Genomic DNA, 22,589 nt, shown 5'->3' on the forward strand with positions numbered 1-22,589 from the left:
GAACAAAGAGTTCAAGGTTTCTCGTGAAATCTACTTTATTGATGATCTATCGTACGATTTGTTTATTCGTGTCCATTCACACCGAGGATTAATCAAACAGCATTATGTACTTAAGAGAAAAAAAAACATACAGAATATGGTTGGGCTGGTTTGCTTAATCGTTAAGAGAGTTTAGCGTCGCGTATTTATTTATTTTGACCATTTTCGTCGTTCTTCTCTCCCGAGATAAAGATTCTTCAAATAATGCTCGAATGCGCGTGGATGACAGAAACGTTGCTCGCGAATTCCGCAGCGTGTTCCTTCCCTTCGAACAGCCCATGCAACATTTCGTCTTGCGCGCGTATTCTTCGCTTCTGCATTGAGCCAATGGGCCAAGAAATCGGCTTGCGGAGAAGCCTCGATTTTTGCATCCTCGAAATACTACAAAATCCCTTTCTCATGGAAATTCGGCACTTCGGTCGAATCGAAATACCAAAATCCCCCGAAAACACGCTTGAAAAATTCAAACAATTGCGGATTAAATGACAATCACGGAGTTCCAACGGGATGCAAAGATCGAAACGGTTCTCCGGTCCTCCGGTTATTTACGAACACGAGATACGTCGTTTCGCTCATTCTTTACTTCATCGTGAGAGAAGCACAACGTTGAGGGGGGGACCGTGGAAACGATGACTCATAAAACGTAGGACATCGTAAACTTATTGAAATAATCACGAAAGAAAAATGTTCTTAATCGTACACGCACAATCTCCACATACACGCATTCTCATTCGCACCGCGATGTCAATTCGACTCGGCAGTAGATCATTAAAATCCGGAAGGTGTGTATTCTCCAAACAATTGGTTGGTATCGTAACCGTAACCGCCGATAAGAGACGCAATATTGCTGGTATTACAATATAATAATACTTAATAACGAAATTACATAATGTCGTGAATTATATAATTCGATTAATTGGACGGAGGGTCTAATACTTTGCCCATTGAACGCCACTTCATGTTGTACCTGTAGTCAGGCTCGGCCTCGGGAAGAAACGTGCTCGAGTCTTCGTCCTGCTGTTGTTGTTCTTTCTCATTGCCAGATATACCGGTAGCTCCGTTTCCTAACGAAGAAGAGACGGAGGCTGTATCACTCGTGGGATCTTCGTCCGGCTGATCGTTAACGTAATCCTCTTGTACCGAGTCGTAAGGTCCGATCGTATGGCTTTCCTGCTCGGATGATCCTGCGCCGGCAACCGATTCGTCGGCGTTTTTTTCCTCGGTTAAACTGCCCTCCGGAATTTCTCGATGCTCCAATTTGCCACGAGTGTTTGATCTCGATGAGGAGCGTATTTCGTGAGTCTCGAGGCCGTCGAAAACGGTTTCTTTTCGAGGCACGATTGGCCCGTCGGTAAAGAGACTCGTTATGTCAGGAATGTCATCCGGACGTGTCGATTTAGCCACTTCGATGCTCACTTTACGCTCCTCTTCCTCCCCGTCGCTCTCTTCCGGATTTATTTTCTTCTCAGCCTCTTCGTTCGAGCCAATACTCGATGAAGATTTAACCGATGTTACTTCCCCACCGAGGCTCGAAGCTCCGCTCATCAATCTTCCTACTATCGGATCTTCCGGTATTCTCTCGTTATTCAACGATCCCGTACTCGCAGTCTCCTCGTCCTCGAGGTCGTTCGCATCGCTGTGACTCTCCTCGAAACTCGATGTCTCCTCCACCACCGGCTCCTCCGCTTCTCCTCTGTTCTCGCCTTCCTTGTTCGTCACATGGTCCTCGTCTATGTCATTGTTCGGTGAGGTCGTCGTCGTCAGATAAGGCCTTCGATTTCTGTAATCGGATAAACCAAATCCGTCGTTTCCGGACATACTCAGAACGAGTCTTCAACTTTGTCGACCTTTCTTTTCTTCGTTTGGAGGATCCCCAAAATTTGTTGTTAAATCGTCCCAATACCGAATGCTATTACTCGATTTTTCGTTGTTCAAAACATTCTCATCGCATTCCCTTCAATCGAGTCTCCCCCGCTTTACCCGATTATGGCACAACAAATTTCTCGTATCTCCGGATCAAACGAAATTCGTTAGTCAAATATACCATCGTCCAACTGTCAAAGTGTTAGTCTTGTTAATTATAAAAATATCGATTTATCCAAGCGCTTCACCGGGCTAATCCAATTAGTTTTAGTCAAATGAAATCATTCGATAAATCAATCGGGCATTTTCGGCTGAGTCAGGATCGGAAAAATATTTCAAAAAAAATCTGGTTTTCACCAGAAAATTTGTACGAGGATGAAAGAAGTGTGCGAAATACGAAATTCTGGAGTTTTCATTTACCTCGAATGGAATGCCCCATCGATTTATCTTGAACGAAGGAAAACAATAGTCACGTAAAGTGTTTTAGTGAAGAGCAGTATATCCGTCAATGTCCACAAGCCCAAGTATTTTTGAACCGTCTCTTTCGAACGTGTGAGTTCGACTACGTGATATTCAAAGAAGCTTTTAAACTCGATAATCACCACTACTGATTTACGGTGAGAACAATTCAAACTGTGTACGTTGAAGCAAAACTAATTGGCAATCGTTGAAGGCTAAGGCGCACGCCTTTCCTTTTTGCTCATATTTTCTTTCGTTTGCTTGAATTTTCTTTGTTTTATTTTACTTTTACGAAATGATGGTTGTCTTGTACGGTCGGGTAAATGTCTCACCTCTTACCCCTGTGTCGCCGATACTGGTATGCTTCCGTAATTGTAGTAATAGCATCGCGTCTGCTCGCATATGAAATCCTTTATGCGACCGCAATCTTGAGCTTCCCACGCAAGATTCGGCGCGACCATTGCGACGCAGCCGTCCGCGCTCCCGCTGTCAGCGCTGTGTTCAACGAATTCGTGAAAGCAATAAAAAAATGTATTAGTTTAGCGAACGATATCGAAAAAGTTGACGTACGGTGGATAAAAAGTGTCAATGTGAGAGCAACTTGCGACGAGTTTACCTCTCGCGGGCTACCCTCTGGGGTTCCGTGCCAGGTGGAACTTCGACAGCCCTGTTTCCAGTCCTCCTCAGCATGTAATCAAAAGTGCCATTGAACGGTAATCCCGTGCTCATCCAGAGGAACATATCCGTGCCAAGATGGTTGCCGGACGTCCAAAAATCGTATTTCGTGTAGCCCGCGTTTCTCAGATATTGCGTCAACGTGTCAGCTTTTTCCTTAGTTTCGAAGGACGCCAATTGGAGTCCGAGCGATCGGCAATATTGATACGCCAAGAAGTAGTTCAACTCGGGGCTGTAGGGATTCATTCGCGAAATGAAGTACTGCACTCCGTCGAGCTGGATCGTCGTTATCCTCTGGCCTGTATGTAAAGAAACATTTTCATTTTTATTCTTCAATTCTGTATCATCGTCTTTCGCTTATTTATCCGACAAACTAAAGGCTAAAAGTCGCCCCTCTTCTCCATCGAATCGTTCCAATAAAATTTACAACAAAATTTTCTTTCTATAAATAATTTCATCGAATTGAACGAACACTTTAACGATTCTCAATCCGGCATGAGCAAAATAACTTTTACATGCATTTATGTGGCTCTGTGTTGACTCGAGCAAACGGTTGAGAGAACAGAGCGAAGAGAGAGAGAAGAGAGACGATGCTACATGAATTATTTATATATCCGGTGTGTTTGAGTAGGTGCACGAGCAGCACCCTTCCACTATCATTTATCTCGCTTCCTTTTCTTCATCCTCGGCCACATTTTCATTTCTGTAAGAAAGAAAAGGAGCATAACCGAAAAAGCATAAATGAGTTTCGTTTAGTTATTCATGCCTCTGAAATTCTTCTACATTCCCCTTTTTTCGTACTTCATTAGAACTTTCCGTATCGTTCGTGGTGCTCGTAAAGGTCTCATTTTTATTTTTCCTCTTTACGGTGTGAATCTCCCGAGGTCTCCCGAGGAATTTACAGGGTAAATATTATCGAGGTTGAAAGATAAGAACCTTACGATTAATTGCTCCGTCCCGCAGTGATAAAATTCTTATTTTGTTTTGATTTAGCAACAATTTTTTGTTCGTACTCCAACGATGGGCATTCGAGTTGAGACGAAATTTGGCACTCTAGGAACGGGTAGCCAGCTCCGTCATGGGCTATAAAATTTCAAGGGGCCCCTAACACACGCTCTCCCGTACTCTACCGGACGAAGGAAATGAAAATTTCACACTCTCGCTCTCGAGATATCAGATTCTGACGCAAAGTTTATTGCCGCCAGAAGCAAGAGACCTTTTTTAATGATATACTGCAACGAAGATCGAGAGGGACAATAAAAAAGGGAGATGTAGGAATAGCGGGGAACGCCACAGGAACCGAGGCACGACGAAATTTAATACAGAATCACCACCCACGTTGCTTAGGTACGACGTGGGGGATTCGAGAATAATGAAAAAGGGCCGAAACATGAAAAACGAGCTCAAGTAAACGAGCCCAATTTGTGGATATTAATTTTTTCGCTTTAATGCAATTTCGTCGACGAACGAAGATCGCTTGTCGATAAATCAGCTAATTGGCGTGAGACTAGCAGGGAGAAAAACATTTTTCACCATTGACGAAGGAAGAATTTTGAAAATGTTTGCAAAACTTTTTACGTTTGCCGAGCTCCGGCTCGTCGAGACACCTGAGAGGGCGGGAGCCTTTTTTCTCTTTGACACGACGGAAGGAAATTATATACATAGGAAGGAAGCGGCTCGCACATGACGAGTGTGAAATAACGCACAACCTCGAGCCTCGAAGAGTGAAGCTCGAAGAGCGAGAGCGAGAGAGAGGGCTCAGAACGATTGTCACTCCGAGGCACGTTCACCATTCGACTGAGAGAAATGTTTCCGACGAGCATTCGCTTCAACAATTCTCCTTGACGACAGAGAGAGGCTTCGAACGTTCCGAAAGTCCAAACTTTGTAGTACGAAATGAAATGAGAAGTGACGAAAAAAAAAGAAATGCAACTGGAATTTCGAATGATTGGACGTCCGATTTTCTCGACGTTTTTTCCACGTTGAATTCTCTTTTTGGTCACTCAAACTAAAAAACATTTTTAAGGAGTTTCGGTACAGGCGATACAATGTTGCCATGCTAAACCATGCTAAAAACATAAAAAATTTCAAAAAGTTTAGAATTTTATAAAATTTGGTGAACATATTCTTTAGTGCCAAATTTGACTATACAAATTATTTAAGATTTTTCTTCTACACAGTTATCGAGTAATTGATCACTAAAGTTCACGTGTATAAGCATAGCGTTTCCATATATATAAGTATACATTCCGGGCATAAGAAATCTGCTTTAATGCGTAATTACTCGATAACGAGGTAGAAGAAAATTTTGAAAAAATTTGTGTTTTCGCACTTGATGTTGAAGAACATTATCACCAAATTTGATCAATTTCTTAATATTTAGACTTCTGTACCGAAACTCCTTAAAGACATTTTTATTTTAAAATGTCTCATTTCTCGTTGGCCAATTGAATATCCGTCAATTGATTGACGTTGAGTCAAAAAATGTTGACTTCCCACGAGCATAATTCCCGCATCAATAATCGATAAATCAGTCAACCTCCAATCAGGCATTCCTCGACAGTATTTCTCGCTTCCCATTCCGAGTCTACGTACCCATACCGCGAGTGTCATCAGACCCAACGGTTTCTTTGCCAATTTACGCTCGATATTCCATTCAACAAGTCAATATCGAACTGTATTACTCGTCCCATTATTATGTAGGATCGATCGCGCCGTTGCAAACGAGTCTCGTGTCATTTCATTTTTCGCTCACCCCGGAAGTTCGTACTCTCTACGGACAGACCGGAGACGAGACTGGTCAAGGTTCGTTGAACCCGTGCCATTCTTCGTAAGCTCTTGCACATTTTTCGTGCGAGTTTAAGACTTTTTTTCTTGCAAATTTCATTCGATATTTCAGCACTATAATTCTCAGACACGAAATTTTTATTTCGTAATCATTTTCCAAGTTGCATTCGAACCGTGAAAGGTCGTTGCAATTTTCGGATACTCTTTCTACTCTCGAGACCATGATTTTGAGAATTTTTTCCTCGCGACGGTTTTCACGCACATCTTTTGATAAATTCTCCCCCCCCCCCCCCCCCCCACCTTCCCTATCGCTCTCTTACTCCGTCTCTCTGCTGTTATGGGAGTAAGCAATTTTGTAAGCCTGTAAGTGCAGGTGGTAAACGACCCCGAGACCTTGAAATGTCTTCTTCTTCTTCTTGAAGTACCATAAATATGTCTGTATAGCTGTACAATAATTATACTGCAGAGACGATACAGCCGCTGTAATCGAAGGGGTTGGTCGGACTCGCGTCTCTCAGCTCAAATAAAAAAGCGATTAATGATCCATCGAGAAATGGCAAGCTTTTTGACGATCGACGATCGTCTCGAAAGTTGTAAGGAAAAGCGATCACGTTCTTCGCATTAGTCAGCTTATTGTAAAATAATTGTTGGAAATGTGAAATAATTTTTCGAAAAATCATATCGAGTGTTGCTAATGAAAATGCTTTCGGATGGTTCATTCAGCGTGGAACTTGACGTCGAGTTTGGACGAGACGAAGCCAGATAGACCGAGCAATAACCGACGTCTAATGGACACATAAATATATATAAAGATTGTTGACAAGAAGAGATGCGGAGAGCGAATTCTCCTCTCTCTGTCGTAGCTCCGTATGTACACGCGTCAATCCTCAATTCACTTAATTTACGGATTGAATTCTCGACGCGAGGAGCGTCGAAGGGCAAAGAACGATTGAGAATTGTATTTGTGAAAATTATGGATGAGGACACGAAAATACTGCATTGAGAAAGTAAGTTTTCTGTCGGATCTACAAATCGTGGCAAACGATATAAAATTCGTTGTCCCAATAAAAAATAAATTGATCAGAGGACTAAATTTGCTGGGAGAAATTTCCATACGGACTCTCGGATATTTCGAGGTGGAAAAACTTCCTCTGAAACGACCAAGAGGTCTGTCGACAGTCGAAAATAATTGAAAACGTCGATGACAAGAAGATAACTCGAAGAAAAGAAAATTTCACGACTAACCTGACGCAAAGGCGGCGAGAACGGCGAGCAAAAGAACGCAGATCTTCATGACGATAAGAATGTGTGTAAATTTGTTGTCAAAGTCGATTCGAATCTCCTGCGACGATTCTCCGATAGACAGATAGACAAAATAATCGTATGTGAATGGACAGAGTGTTCTCGATCGTAAAATCGACTTCCGTTTTCCCCGTTCGGAACACCGGATGTTAGAGTTGAGCTTCGCGTTCTCGGACTGGCCTCGCGTAGCCTCGTGGACGCCCTTAAGAGTCTTCTGCCCAAGCGATACCAGCTGGGAGAGGGGGGCGCCACAGTACATCTTCGCTGGTCGCTCTTCTTCTTCTTCTTCTTCGTCTTCTTCGTGCCCAGCATCGTCGTCGTCAACGACGACGACGTTCCGTCAGCCTTCCTCTCTTCTCCGAGATGATTCACACTGTGAGAAACAACACGGAGAATATTAACGAAGATGGAATGCAGGAGAAGAAAAAAGGGTGTGAAAAAGAGAGACAGAAAATGAGAGATGATAGACGACTGTGATAAAAAAAAATCACGCGGATACGCGTCGACGCTCTGCGATTAACACTTTTTTATTCGCCGATTATTCACAGCGGTCATTCATTTTCTTGATATAATTATTAGCTCATTTGAAAATGTTGTAAAAATGAAAAGCATCGAAGAATAGAATTCCCCAACGATAAGTCTCGACTTCATATTTCGTTGGGTAGATAAAATTTTAATTTAGACCGGCGATGATTGAACGAAATAAGAATAATGAATTTTCACGTCGACAGGTCGTATAGCAATGTCCTAAGTAATTTATTATTCGTCCACATACACGCGTACCGCTTGAACGTATATTTAAAAATTTGTATATACTCGAGGCTGTGGGTAGTATGGTGGTCGATGGGATCTCTCCTCCGAGGCTCGAGCTTTGTTTTATTCGTTTTCGAGGCAAGATCGCCTATCGCCTCATCCTCTTGGCTCTTTCATCCTCCCTCAATCTTGCTATCTCTCTCTTCCTTTTTCTTATTCTCTCTCGGTCCCCATAAACATCGCCTATGAAATTCTAGCTTTTTCATCTCGCTGATTTCATCCCCATAACGAAACGACACCTCTTTTTCATGCTTCTTTTTGTTTTTGATAATACAGAAAAGATGTTACGCCCGAGGCATTTAACCTGCGGTAAAAACGGAATGAAAAATTTCGTACGCAATAATTCAACGCCGGGTACAATAACTCGACGATCGTTTCGTCGCGATTCGTAAAAAGAACTTTTACGTATCTCTCTCGTGTTATAACACACGATGCAATCAAGCCCTGTATACACTACCCACATAACTTATCTCGTAAGCCCGCAGATAAAACATGACGCCAATTTATTAGAGTCACACTGAGCGAGAGAGAAACAACCTTTTTCACAAGGGCTTAGGGTTAGGAGCCTTTATACCCTTTTCACGTATGCGCCGTTCCACGCTATTTTGTATACGAGAAATTTCACGCCGAACATGCCTTCCGCCTCGTCCTCGTTACGGAACATTGATTTTTCGATTTTTTCACCTATTCGCGTTGACGGAGCAACGTTGACACGAATTATTCAGCTGATCAATAAAAATTGATTGTAAATTCTTAAAAATTGAAAATTTACTTTTCACGGCAGACTTTTATGACTCCTTAATTAATTTTAATCATGCAAATTCGATTATTTCCTAACTCAAGTAAAGTAGAGATCATTCGATGAAATCGGTTTGCTGAATAAATCATTTTGGCTCACATTCAAGAGGTCATAAATCGAAAGGAACCGATGGAAAATCCGTTTGCTATGAAAAGTCCCATACTTTTATGCGCGCCTCTCCGATCGGTGCGGAGGATCGTGAACTCTCGTCCCCTCGCGACATTCGTCCGACTACTCTTTCGTGATTATACACACGCGAAAAAGCCGCAAAACGAGAAGGAATTACGAGATGAAGAGTGAAAGAATGAAAGCTGTGTGTGCACCACCGAGGAATTTAGTAGGTGAAAATAAGCTTAATGAGGAACCTTTCCAAACTTTTTCATTTCGATTTCGTCACTTTTCACTGATCATTGAGAGAGAATGTAATTTTCTTTAGAAAATCTTTCTCATCCGTTCAATCAGCTCGTCGATAGATGTGTGCACGTCGATTTTCAAGTTCGACGAACTCTCAGTTGAAGTCGAAGCTCATCGGGATACTCTCGGATTGTTCTGGAGGCAGAGACCAAAACACGACAATCGTGCCCTCGGGGGATGCGATTCTCTCTGCAGGAGCGATATCTATGCGAGAAATTTCCGAAGCTTGTATTTTTATCCCTCTAATCGAGCGAGTGCCTCCGGTGCTGCTTCGCGGTCGAAGAAGCAGAGATGTATGTAAAGCCAGAATATAAATGTATAGAGAGAGAGAGAGAGAGAGAGATGCGGAGAGGAGGTATAATAGTGTGGGAAGAAGGTCGAAGGGACCGTGAATTTCCATACGGTAGCTGCACGAAGATTAAACGTTAGAGGTTCGAGACTGACGGAGAAAATAATGTGTACGTGTGCAGTGGAGAGCAAAAGCTTAATTAGAGGCGGCGGTTCAGTTTCAAAAAGATGATATTTCTGTTTGATTTTCATGAAAAAATTCTCGACGAAATATCACCTGCGATTCAATAATTTTCCCAACAACAACAACAACAACAACAACAACAACAACGCGGAGATTTCTTTTTTTTCCTCCACGACGATTCGTGCAAACACGAATGGTCGCCTAGAAGCAACTTCTCAACGACGCGAGCGACTTTGTTTTTTTCCTTCTTTATCTTTCGTCTGTGTACGGATTTTTTCAAATTTATTTTTATTATTTGTATCTGAGAGTAAGAATGAAAAAAAGGAAGCAAAGGGTAATAGCAAGCGCCGCCAAGAGGCACAAGAAGAAGAAAGAGAGGGAGAGAGAGAAGGCGAAGGAGGGGATGAAGAAGAAGACTGGCTGGACCGCCGCTCGTTCCTGTTCGCGCGATCGTTCTTCTGATCTCTCTTCTCTCGTTCTTCTCGAGAGCGATCCTACGGGGGGAAGCCTCGACGGTCCAGGTCTATTTCAAGCCATGTGGAGAAAAAGATGGAGGAAAGAGGAAAAGAGAAAGAACGAGTGAGAGAGAGAGAGAGAGAGAGAGAGAATGGAGCACCCTCACCTTCCTCTCACGCTATGTAAGGCCCTATATAACTAAACTACTTTTGCTCTTTCTTCGTGAGGAACACGCCGACGGCATCGTCCCGCAAATTTGCCCAGAATACGCAGAGACAGAGTAGAGAAGACTCTGTGGAATCCTCTTTTAGCTACGGGCATCAACAACGACTCGCAGCAAATTAAAGGAACAACCATTTTCACCGCGCGCCGGGCTGTATGGATTAACAGGAGCCGGTATACGAGCAAAAACGCATATCGCTGGGACGTAAACTCTTATCGATACAGTAATCTTCAGATTTTTTTCAATATATTTTACCTCAAACTAAAAGTAAACGAGAATTTTACTATTTCGAGATAAACGAATCTCGTAACATCGAAAATAACGTTTTAAATAATGTTTTACATTTTGAAACAAGGGAATTAAAAATTTTTATCGATATTGGAGACAAAAGCCTGTTCGGAAGGATGGAATTGGAAAAAAATCCGATTAAAATTGCCATTGGAATTGACGAACGAATAAATTTGTCAAAAAATCAATATCTTTCGACAAGAAGAGGAAAAAGCCTCGTACATATTCTCCCGTGGTAAAGACGAGTCCTAAATAAATGGTAGTCGAAAGGGGTTGAGAGACGGTTTTCTGTCGCGAGGGTAAAAATTGCGGAGGCAAGGTCGATCGGTTCTTTGGTATAGACGATTATGTACGTCCATACGAGTTCCATTTACGAGGACTATTGGTGCGTGCAGAGAGCACGAGCGAGCGAGAGAGGAAGAAAAGGAGGAAAAGGCAAGGAGAAGAGGGTGCACGCGGAGACAGACCACAAATACTTGCCTCGTTAGGTCTGAAACGATTCGCCATAACTCGTACGGTTTCGTATAGAAAGTAAACGTTCCTTACGCCTTTTTGCTTCTCCGAGTATAAAATCGTCTCGTGTACGTATATAAAGAAGCACACGCAGAAAACGTGTGGCTCGTGGACAGGTGGTCGTTGCGTCAATGTCACGTTCTATCACGCTAGTGCGGGAACTGCATTGCGATCGAAATGCAGCGCCGGGACGCTTTGCCTTTGCGGAGTTTAAGTTGCTCCGATGTAGGTGTACATTCCTCGCGATCTGTCCACGCGCAGCACCGAGTTTCCTCCTCTCGCTCCGCAATCATAATAAATGGATCAGCAACCTGAAATGTTGATAAAGCGAGTGATAAATGAATAGTGCGATATTTCGATTGCGATTATTTCGAGCTTCGAAGAGTCGTAAAAACCTGGAAAATTGCTCTGCCTTATCCGGAAAAATTTGTTCTCGAAAAATCCACATTTTTCGACATTTCAATCAGACCTCTCTACTTGGAATTTGGAACGCAGATGGCAGGCTCCGGAGTATTGACAAACCGTGTTTGGACACCTCGTATATGCGGCGTTGAGAGCCAAAGCGAGTGCGAGCGAGCGAGAGAGAAACCCGTCAATCTCCTTTTATTTATACTCGTTTCTTTCACGGTCTCGTTTCACGTGTCTCGATTACATGCACCGGTAGGACGCATCGATGCATCTCCCATCGAGAGTCCCGAGGACCACCCACGCTCACGCGAAAGGAGTTAAATCCACTCACTAGGACTGTTTACTCCACCGAGCCCACCTCTCCCGGTAACTTACATACTCGAGAGCCTCGCTGACCGCCCTCGCGAGTGCTCGTACTTTGTCCGCGCTATATTTAGAAAGGGCGCTTCTTACTCTAGTTATATACGTGCCCCGAGAGCCGCCACTCCGGTATTTATACTTCAATGCTTTTGTTTTTCCCTCGTGATTTTTACTTTTTTCACGTGACCACGCGTGTGGACGGCGTTCCCTCAAAGAATTCCACTCCGGCCAGCGATACCGCGGAGTCGATCAACGATCCGCCAAATACCTTTTTTCCATTCTCAAACGCCTCTTTTTCTCTCAATTATTTTACACCATCATTTTCAATCATTACCGAGAACGTAAATTTAGCGAGATAAAGACCGCTTTGGAGGATCGATCAAATTTACGAATTGCGAGCGGTGCATCATGATTTTTCTATAATCTTTGAATTTCCGATCGTTTCATCGCCGGGTGACCGAAATCCTGTGGGGAAACGTTGCTTCAAAGTTTCTTCGCTTTGCCTCCGCTTTGCACTCCCGAACGATTTATCCTTCGCGTCAATCGCTCCTTTGTATATCAACGTGTCGCAATTATAAGAGAACGAGAGAGTTCGAACAGAAATGAGATAATAAGGGAGTTTCAACCCTCCGCGGAGCGGCGTTCAGGCGAGTCGAGCGTTGCGAATGATTATGGGGAGCGAAAGCCTCGTGGGCAGTTGAACAAGCGCAAATTCTTGCGGAGCACTTTCGCAATTTTCCAACCCGAAGATCACGCTCATTCTCAAATAGCCACGAGTTCTTTCTGCTTTTCGTTGCCTCCCTTTCTTTGACTTTTTTCTTTTCTTTTCTTTTACGAGACGTTGCAAAACGAAAATTCAGTCGGCGACTTTTTTCTCGGATTACGCCGAGTCGTCTACCGCGAAAGCTTAAGGGGTCTCGGCTCCTCTCCCTCATCGCCCCTCCTGTGTGTGTGTGTGTGTGTGCCACAGTGCGTCCACTCTTTTACGATTTTTTACGGTTCCTCCACTCGTGTGTATACCTTTCTTCGGAACAGCTTCGTTTGTTCAGGGTCAACTCGCTCACCCTCCGAGCCGTCTCTCAAAAACTCGTATATCTTCGCTATAATAGAATTTCCTGGTATTTTCGAATCGATTCCTTTTTTTCACCCGCAGCCTCCTTATTTTTCGGACTTTTGTCAATGAGTCACTCGGCCGAGCGCGTCTTGAATTCCTCCGCGTTTTAATCGTCCCGTCTCTCCGTCGTTCCTGCAAAATAGGCTCAATCAGTTTTTCTTTTTTCATTCCAAAGTTATCGCGCGCGCGCGCGCGTAATTATTCAATAGTGAGATCGACAAAAAGGGAGCATCGAATGATAACATTCTTTCATTAAATACTCCACCGGAGCTGCAGCGAAAGCGCGCGCGGTGCTTTGTAGTTCCGTAATTATATGGCTATCGTTATAAATCCTCGGTTGGGCTGCGTGATCTCGAACCCCGTCCAATATCGATGTCTCGCCTCGCTCGGGAGAGACTCCGAGTGATCGATCGTTGATTTATCTCAAGTGGATGATCGCGGGATCGCATCATTCAGGTTTCGCGAGCTCCTCTGCTCCTGCTTCGGAATCTCCGACTCTCCGAGAGCAAGATGAAGAGGAAGGGATCGCGAAGGAGCGTAGAGTCCTGGAGGCGAATTCAGAGATATTCTTAGAACGATGCGTGGCTACTTCGTTGAAGATCTACGAGAGCAGACTCGCCGGCGAATCGAGCACTCTTCGGGCCATCAGTCCTCTTCGCCAGAGATTCCACAGCGTCCGAAACCTGCGCAGACAATTCATATCCGTTATAAAATAATCCGGGCTACTTTTATATTTATATATTATCGGCGTTGAGAGATGAAAATAAGAAAATCTTGAGAAAAGGGTGAAGAGAGGAGCTGTCGCCGAACGAATAAGAGTGGTTCGTATTAGGGCATCCAGAGGGCGCTCCGACGAGCGAAAATCACGACGAAGAAAGGGACGACGTTCCCTCCTCGTTGCTCTTCTTCTCCTTCTTCTCTCCCGTTGCCCAAGGATTTTGCTTTACGATCGAGGGAAGCAAGAAACCCCGCGCTCTCCTCCCTTCTGCTCTCTTTTTAGTAGCTACGCGTCGCTCTCGGCCTACTCGCTTTTTCCGGAGGCGCCCCCGACGCTCGTATTCTTTCTTCCTCGCTCTTCCTCTCTCTCTCTCTCTCCCCACCCCCTTTCGTCTTTTTGTTATTCTCAGAAACAGAGAACTCTCCGAACGTGCCGCTCGAGCCGATCTCTCTCCGGCGACTCTCCGTAGCCCAGAATACGATGATACGGATATTTCCGACTTTCGTTCCCTAACGAACGACCGATCCTCCCGACTCCCCTCCTCAAATCAACACAAACTGTCCACACAAACACGCCCTCTTTGACTTTCCGACTCCGCGACCTTTTCTCTTCCCCTCCGGGCGAACCCCGCGTTTCTCTTTCGCATTTGCATCCCATCGACAAACTTTTATCTCCATTAGTTTCTTCGAATCGGTTAATTGCACATTTTTACTGACTCAACGAGCCCTGCGAGCCGATTTTCATAACTTTTTTACAATTCTCATAGAATTTTCGTGGGAAAACACAAGTATTAATAGTGTCGAGGGTTTATTTTCACGAGCGCGGAGCCCGAGCTCGAGCCTCCAACGGCCAGTCGTGAGAAAGTAGCGGCCCCCGTCCGCGCAGAAGCGAGAAACGGGGCGCGCTTCGATTCCCTTGGAAGCTCCGAGCGCCTCGACCCCCGGGGCATCTAACATACTTGCATATATAAATAATAAGCGAAACATTTATATCTGTGTGTTCGCTTGATCCACGTCACGCCATCTACGAAGCTAGGAGAGTCTGGCTGCCTCAGTGTTTGGAGAAGAATATGACGCGCAGGATCGTCCGTAATCTTGGACAGTACGAGGAGATTTCCCAGCGTGCACAAGTGCAGGGGATCAGCTAGAAAAATTTCCAGACGATTCGACTACAATTTAGTTCAATCAAAAATCGTTTTTCTACGCGGAGAGAAAATTTCACTAAAAACTACTATTATGCCATTGAAGTAGGGCTCTATATCGGTAATATTTATTAATTCTTGCGACGAAGTTGAAGTTTGCAACGTTGGACTTCAACGAAATGAACGAAAAATAGATTTATAATTAATTGTTTTTTTTTTATTTCACGAATTATTGATGTAGCTTAAAAAATGACGAACTGGAAATTCGGCAGGGAAGAAAATTGGAGATTTACTGAAATTATTTCAGAGTTTTTTTAGATCATTTCGTTGGACTCCAACGTTGGAAACTTCAGCGTCATATTCTTGCGAACGTACATGGTTATTTTTTGTGAAACGACTCGATGAAAATTGACGAGTGATGGAAAAATAAATAGATCGGGGTACACGCATTATCGTACAATTCTGTTATTTACCGTAGTAAATTTCTAAACACTTTGGCGTATGATCGATGCTTGTGTTCGAGCTCCTCAAATTTCACCATGCTCAACTGTAAATTTCAATTGTGAAGACAGCACTAAGTATAGCAAAACGCCATTATAATTCTATTTGCATGACAGTTCATCATCGAGTCAACATAAATTTTTGCAACGTTTCCTTGGTGAACAATGTTAGGAAAAAAGTAGCACAGTTTAAACCTTTTTGTCACAGCAAAATACGCAATTTTAAAATTTTCATTCAGAATTTACTTGGAAATTACAATATTTTTGGTTGAAACCTTCAAAATGGGCGATATAGAACCTCAATACCATGGCAGCGTAGTAATTCTTACTATTTTTTTCTCTCCGTGTACCTTGCCTCACGACCAACCAAAACTTCTTTCGATAGGGTATTGCACCTTTTTTTAAAAACTGTTTTCAATTGATCCTGAGGTCGTAATGAACCAGGAGAATTTTTATTTTCATTTTACAACACCGATAAGTGCCTTAAAAACTATTTTTTATTTGTTATTTTTGAATTTTCGCGCGGAAACGCTCGCCCTCCCCCCCCCCCCCTTGCTGTTTCGGTTCGTGACGTCACGCCGTTGGCAAATAACACGACTGCGAGCAAGTGACAAGATTTTTGGAAATAATGAGTTATAATGTATGTCATTGGTGTCTCGTGCCCGAGTGCGAGTGTAAAAAAGGCCAAAAAAAAAAACAAAAATAGCCGGCATCGACGTATTTATCATTCGTGGACTTTTGTACTTTCTGCTTTTGCAAAAGCTTCCATATGATGCGATTTTAATAAAATAAATGATAAAAGTCTGCAAACGTGATAAAATAACTTGTAAAATTTCAAAATAACACAGAGCCCACGGTAAAAATCTAAATTGTTTAGCACCGGAGTGACGTCACGTTGGAATCCAACCTGGCGGATGGGGTTTGACATTTGAGAAACGGTTGAAAAAAGACGATTTTTCGAATCGAGTTATCAAATTTACGTTCCATTTTTATGAATAAATAATCACGTATTCAAGAATTTCTCATTTTTTTACTACAATATTTCCACGTTCTCGATAAATGTCAAATATTAACATCGACATCGAAAACGTGGAAAATTCGATGGACATGAAGCATGAAGTAAAAATCTCAAAAAATGATATATTTTCCGAATTTTGTGAGATAAAAAATGTGCCATAGACGAATGCTTGTAAAAAGAGTTCAAAAAGTACCGAAAAGTACGAAACACGATTGTTTCTAGATGGAAAAAGTCGTCGATGACACTGCAGCTTTTCGGACATAACCTAAAATATAATATGTATAAAAAAGAAGGGTTTTTATTGGGAACGAAATTTAGGTATAGGTATGTTAAAAAAGTTGGAAGATAGCAGCGTAAGCTTCGGCTTGTTGTGGGCTGGTGAACACGAAGGACCTCGCATCTCACTGCATGAGATTACAGGAACAAGCTAATGAAGTACTCGGAGCTTAATCTCGGTAGCTTTATCTTTCTCTTCCTCGTTCGTGTATGAATAGGAACTACAAGACGGCGAGTAAAGGGTCGGAGGGTGTGTGTCGGGAGGAGGAGCAGACTTGGCGCGCTTCTTTAGTCCTATGTTATTTTCTACTGTGCCTCATCTTATACGCCTCTGCTATCATTCTTTGCTGCTGTACGTTTTGTAAGCGAAGTTCTTGCCGGGCGTTATCTCGCGTCCGAGATATCGAATAATGCGGCTAGCATTCTCGTTAAATGTTTGAGAAATTGTGCTGGATTTCCGGGAAAAAAATGTTACGGGTAAAATTCGAGAGGAAAATATTTGAGCGCTCGGCAGATTACGAACTGAAAGGTTGCATAAAGAGATTAGAAATATTCCGATCGAAGCCGGAAGCCGCGGAGTGCTTTTTACGACAAAGCCTGAAAAATGGATCGATCGCTTATTCGCAGGGAAGAAATAAATTGCGGTATTTCAGCTCGGGTGATCCTCATTACCCTCAATCTTTTAGCCATTATATTACTCTACGTGAGAGCAGAAGTTCGCGGTCAAGGCTCTCAGGCTTTCGAGTCATTGACATCGAAGAACTCTCGCGTACTTGCTCTATCTTTTTCTCTCTCTCTCTCTCTCTCTCGTATTCTCAGCTCCGAGAGAATCTTTTTCTCTCTCGTTCGCGTCGTTGTCCATTGCGCGCTTAAGAGAACCGAGCTTATGCGCTTCTCGTGCGCGGACCTCTCTCGAAGAGCGGAGGGTTATATTGCCCTCTGTGAGATTCCCTGAGAATCTGTGTACTTGCTACATAGCGTATACTCTACCTTCCCGCTTCTTACTTTGCAGCCATCTCGCGGTCCGGCATAACACGCATATATACACGCTCCTCCATCGCGTTTGGACTGATGTTGGCCCATTACATCGGACGCCTAGATCTTCAGGCTCTATTCCTCTCGCTCTTTCTCTTATTCTCCCCTTTTTTCACCATTTCTTCGTACCTCGTTCTTTCACTTATTCACTCTTTGTTCACATAATCCGCTCTCTCCCTCTCTATTTCTCTTTATCTGTACTTACTCGCGAGAAAATAAACATTCTCTCTCCCTTAACGCGCAACTCCATCGTTACGACGAATTTTCTACTGTCGTTCCATCTCCAGAGATTTCCTTCACGATTTGCTTCATCTTTCCGTCCTAACCTTCTTTCTTATTCACGTCCGCGGTGCGAGAAGTCCCTGATTCTCGATAGTCTAGCACAGAGGGCACTAATAAATATTCTACTCGCATATCCCTCTGGAAAACACGAGAACTTGTGTTTTTCGAGATTTTTCGAAAAATAATTTTCCACGCACTGTGATCCGTGATAAAGTGTTGAACTCGTCTCGTTCCCAAATTCAGCGTTACAGTTCGTACACTTTTTTTTCATTAAACACGTTCCAAATAATGTAAATCGGTTATCAGCCGCGCGAATAACAAACGGAAATACCAGAATCATCACACATCCGCCATTTGTCAAAGTTTGCGTACAAGAAAGTCCATCGACTCGAATTATTATTACGTGACCGTGCAGAAGTCTATACACGTAATATTACCAGCAAGTATCTCCCCCCCCCCCCCTCCCGCTCCGCCATCGCCCTCTTTTGCCGCAATCGTGACAACACCCCATCCTCGTCACGCTCGTGTGCTGTACGATTCGAATTTAATAATAACGAAGTGACGCTTGTCCTTTTCTCTTGTTCTCTACGCGAAAGAAATCTCCCGGGGTCTTTCTCACGTTCAACGAAAAGAAAGAAAAAAGACGTTGAAAAGAAAAAAATCATATTTTATCATCTTCTCGCTGCAACGACGAGTCAGCTGGCTTAGCGAGAAATCCTCACGGGAATAACACTCTATCTCCGATGAGTAAGAGGCAAAAAATATATCGTCACTATTGTTATGATTATTCATCCTAGGCGCGTTTTGCCAAGTAACAATCAAGATTCAACGACCCGAACAAAACGTTTCAACTTTAACGCGAACTGATGCACGCGAAACGAGAAAACGCAATTTCAGGTTCGCCAGCAGGAACTGATCAATTTTCTACAGAAACAATTCTTAGCCGTCTTTTTTCAACCAGCACGCTTTTTTTCTTTGAATCTATTATTCGTAGTGATCCTCGCACTAAAAGCATTCCATGGTACAAAATAATTCAACGAAACGAAATTACGCTGGTAACGATTCATAACCTCTAATATTTCCAGAATGTAACCCTACCGTGCCTCAAAAAATTCGTTCTTTTATAATGAGAAAATTAGCGTTAAAAGTAAAAAAAATTAACAAGCATACTCGGTATTTCGAAGACGATCCATAAATCGGTAATGAGCAGACGTAAACATTGTCGCCCGAAAATTCGCAATCGTGATACTTTAACCTAAAAAAACAGTGACAGGAAATTTATTTTCACCGTTCTTCGAAACGTTCGAGCATTTTTTCATGCCGGACGCATATTCACGAAGATTTTTACCCCCTGTAAAGATAGAGGCAGGTAAAAAGTGCTGTGTGAGAATAATGAGAATAAAATGGCAAAGGATTGCCAGCGACAGCAGGAGCAGGAGCAGCAGCAGCAGCAAGACGTAATCACCGTGAGCACTACTAGCCTACTATTGCTATGCGCGACGCGAGGGCTCTTGTCGACTTCCTCAACGTGTTTCGAGGAACGACGATTCCCAGCGTCCTGACGCGCGCGGTGACAACGTTTCCGGTCGCCGGAAACGTCCTTCCACGATATGCAACCGCGTCTGAATCCTTAAATGAAACGAGAGGAAAAAAAAAAGTACAACGCGAAATAACGATCTCTTCGAACGTTTCTCTAACGCGGCTCTGTATTCGTTGCACACAAAAACGAACCACTCACCAAGCTCTTTGTCATCTCGAAAAACTTGGAACACGAACGTAATAACAATAAACGATTTAAAAATTCATACCACACCAAAACGTCATTTTCTACCAAATTTTTTTTCATTTTGACTTTAATTGATCCGATGCAGTCGCGATGAGTTCTACTGCACCGCAACATGTGCTGAAATCTGTCAATTTTTTCGCAAGTCGCAAACACGAATTTCTGTTTCGGAATTCGAGAAAAGGAACCCATGAAATTCTACCAGATCGTGGTTGTTCAATGGATATATCCAATTAGAGGCAATTAGAGTAAGAAATTCTTTAGAGTCTAATATAGATGGCCGGCTCATGTGCACCGACAAGTATCTCGGTATAAACATAGACCTTGTATTTTACTGTGCACGAGAATATATTATATAGACCGAGTTCTCCATCGCGTTTCTCGTACGTGCACGATTTAAAGTTGAAGCGCAGCGGGACGAGGCGGCAGAAGGAGCGAGCATTATATAGCCGTGTTTCTATTTTTGTCGTCAGCAACCGGTATGGTCTTACTAACGAGGACCTTAACCGACGTTGGAGCAACCCTAACCAGAAACTGCACCCTGTGATATACCACACAAAGGGTCTTATGGAGTACTGCAGCAGAATATTACAGAAACCCCCTCACGTTTTCGTCGATTATCACGGTCATTCGAGACGAAAAAACGTATTTCTTTTCGGATGCTCAAGATCAGGCTCCTGGAGCCCGATCGATCGTGCCAAGTCCGATCAGCCTGTGCAATACTTGGTGAATATTTTTTTCAATATTAATACACTAAAAATCCTTTATTTTGTTTGGATTATTTCTCTTATCACTTTGTTTTATACTTAACGTACAGATGTTACCGCGTCTAATGCAAAAAACATCACCGGCTTTTGCTCTGGCTCTGTGTTCGTTCAAGGTCGAGAGACACAAGGAGTCCACGGCCAGGGTCGCCATATGGCGCCAACTCGGCGTTTCCAGGTACTTTATTATCAGTCTTGCCAACTTTCGTTTTTCACTTGCAGTTCGCGTTGTTTTTGGCGGAGGGGAAAGGAGGGGGCGCTCTTGAACATCCTCTTTGACTAGAGAGCGCAGTTGCTTGGAGTGAATAAATAAAAACTCGAAAGTTACCGTCCATGTGAAGAACCAAGTGACACAATTTATCGGCTACCGTACAAATGTCTTTTCTAAGATTTTTAGTAATGAGATTTTAACATTTCTTTCACGATCAATCGCGTATAGAAGTTACACAATGGAGAGCAGTTTCTGTGGTTGCGATCAAGGCCCTCTCGCGGGTCACCATCTCAACACGATGCATCTGAAAGAAGTTGGACAACACTTTTGTCAGGCGCTGTCGATGATGAAGGACGGCGGAGAGGAACAATGGACATTGGACAAGTACGTATCGTGGTATCGTCGAATGATCGAATTACTGTGTGGCAAACAGCATACGGAAATCATTGATGAAGACATTCATGACTTATAGCCTCGAAGATCTGATAGGAAAAATTAGTTAGTCGAATAAAACAAAATGGAAGAGTTATTTTGACATTTCTTGATTTTCAACGATACAATGGTCTTCTGCGATTCAGTTTTCAATGACAAAATCAAAAAATTTTCCAACCACACACTTTTTTACGAGAGATCGCGAGCACTTTTGTTTGTATTTTTATTTTAGAAATATTGAGAAAGGCCTCCACGAGAATAAAAGAGCGAATAGCTTTTTTTACTTTATAAATTGTTACGTATACGTTATGGAGAAATTGTATAACAGATTGAGGAAGGAGTCCTGTTGTCCTATGAACTGCATCATGAGAAAGTGTAAGAGGCCTCCAAAGTGCATACAGGATAAACACGCGATTCAGCATATCGAGGCGATGGACACGAGGTTTTAGATAAATCGCTCCAAAAAAACGTTTCCCCTTCTTCGTCGTCACTACAAAATTATCTTAACGAGGAAAGACCACGGAAAAGACAATGTTTCCTTTTTTTTTTCAATTTTGTTTTTCGTTCTCGCTTCACGGTCTCCTGTGCATAACCTGCTAACAACGCGATTGCACGTGTGCGTGTGTGTTTGTGGTTTTTGTTCGCCCTATCGCTAAAGAGGCATTTAAACAAGAAAAAGCTTCTTTCCACAGAAATGACATTTTTCATTCCAAGAAAAAAAATAGTGTTTTCCACGTGTTCGTTGTTCTGGTTTTGCTACATTTTTCAAGCTGTCATAGCAGAATATTCGATTTTTAGGATTCCGATGGCCGACTCCACGTACGAAGAAGACGGTGGCTGCATGCCGGAAGAAATGAGCTCGAGCTGCGAGTCCGAGGACGAGTCCGACTTCGACGACTGATTTTACACAATCTCTGTAATTTTCAAACCTTTTTTCTTCTTTTTCCTTGTATTCCACCACCAGTGTTGTCAAAGTTTTTTTTTCGAGATTCTCGAATCCTCATTACTCGCCCGTACAAATTAAATTTCAATCCCTTTCGTTATTCCCTTCTGCCTTCCTCCACAATCCCTCGTACATTTTCAACTTTGCAAATACTTTTATTCTTCGGTGGCAAACTGAACCAAAGCTCACCGTAACAAGCCAATTCTACTACTGTTTAGACGCCAACGTTGATTCTGCCATTTGCAGTTTTTGTAAAATAAAAAATTATATTACGAATATCATAATTGTTACCTTTAATTCGCTTTCGCGATATTCGTCAATGTACTATACACATACGAATAAAAAGTTGGGGCAAAAGTTCAATAGTCACAGTTTTGGAGTCACGGATCAAACAATAAAAAGTCCAAAATCAAACGTTGTTGATAAACGCCTCACGCAGTCGTGGAATTCTGATTTTTTTCGTTTTTTCTGAAAAAGTTTTTTCGTTATGGTAAAACGCGT

General features: G+C 42.8%; 2 protein-coding genes across 7 annotated transcripts in view; one reads left to right on the forward strand and one right to left on the reverse strand.

Moving 5' to 3' along the window:
- Positions 1–22,451, forward strand: part of LOC122413629 (cytosolic carboxypeptidase 1-like) — a 32,585-nt gene extending 10,134 nt beyond the window's left edge. For 3 of the 4 annotated variants that reach the window (XM_043424097.1, XM_043424094.1, XM_043424096.1), the window contains exons 14-18: positions 20,212–20,464; positions 20,556–20,680; positions 20,942–21,097; positions 21,474–21,656; positions 21,944–22,451. In XM_043424097.1, coding sequence (XP_043280032.1) covers positions 20,212–20,464; positions 20,556–20,680; positions 20,942–21,097; positions 21,474–21,594 — 655 coding nt within the window. In that variant the 3' untranslated portion in view covers positions 21,595–21,656; positions 21,944–22,451. The remainder of the gene's footprint in view (positions 1–20,211; positions 20,465–20,555; positions 20,681–20,941; positions 21,098–21,473; positions 21,657–21,943) is intronic. The other variant, XM_043424095.1, reaches the window with a different exon arrangement.
- On the reverse strand, positions 18–13,912 carry LOC122413631 (uncharacterized). 3 transcript variants are annotated; one of them, XM_043424098.1, is made up of 7 exons: positions 13,251–13,912; positions 11,499–13,117; positions 11,137–11,414; positions 7,069–7,498; positions 2,978–3,335; positions 2,701–2,856; positions 18–1,819 (listed from the first exon to the last, which is right to left on the reverse strand). In XM_043424098.1, exons 4-7 carry the CDS (start codon positions 7,382–7,384, stop codon positions 952–954), a joined length of 1,698 nt encoding a protein of 565 aa, XP_043280033.1. In that variant the 5' UTR covers positions 7,385–7,498; positions 11,137–11,414; positions 11,499–13,117; positions 13,251–13,912; the 3' UTR covers positions 18–951. The 3 variants fall into 3 exon arrangements, with proteins under 3 accessions (XP_043280033.1, XP_043280034.1, XP_043280035.1); XM_043424099.1 differs by having other exon boundaries at positions 11,071–11,414; XM_043424100.1 differs by lacking the exon at positions 13,251–13,912 and having other exon boundaries at positions 11,499–13,137.
- Positions 22,452–22,589: the final 138 nt, after the last annotated feature.

This window comes from Venturia canescens, chromosome 7 (genome assembly GCF_019457755.1).
Source record: "Venturia canescens isolate UGA chromosome 7, ASM1945775v1, whole genome shotgun sequence".
In the NCBI taxonomy this organism is placed as follows: Eukaryota; Metazoa; Arthropoda; class Insecta; order Hymenoptera; family Ichneumonidae; genus Venturia; species Venturia canescens.

Excerpts from the sequence above, each read along its gene's own strand:
- LOC122413631 (XM_043424098.1), bottom strand. The coding sequence starts at position 7,384 with ATGTACTGTGGCGCCCCCCTCTCCCAGCTGGTATCGCTTGGGCAGAAG. Across the intron at positions 2,857-2,977 it reads CAGAGGGTAGCCCGCGAGAG|CGCTGACAGCGGGAGCGCGG; the intron begins GTAAACTCGTCG and ends CGTTGAACACAG. Across the intron at positions 1,820-2,700 it reads CCAGTATCGGCGACACAGGG|AAATCGAAGGCCTTATCTGA; the intron begins GTAAGAGGTGAG and ends ATCCGATTACAG.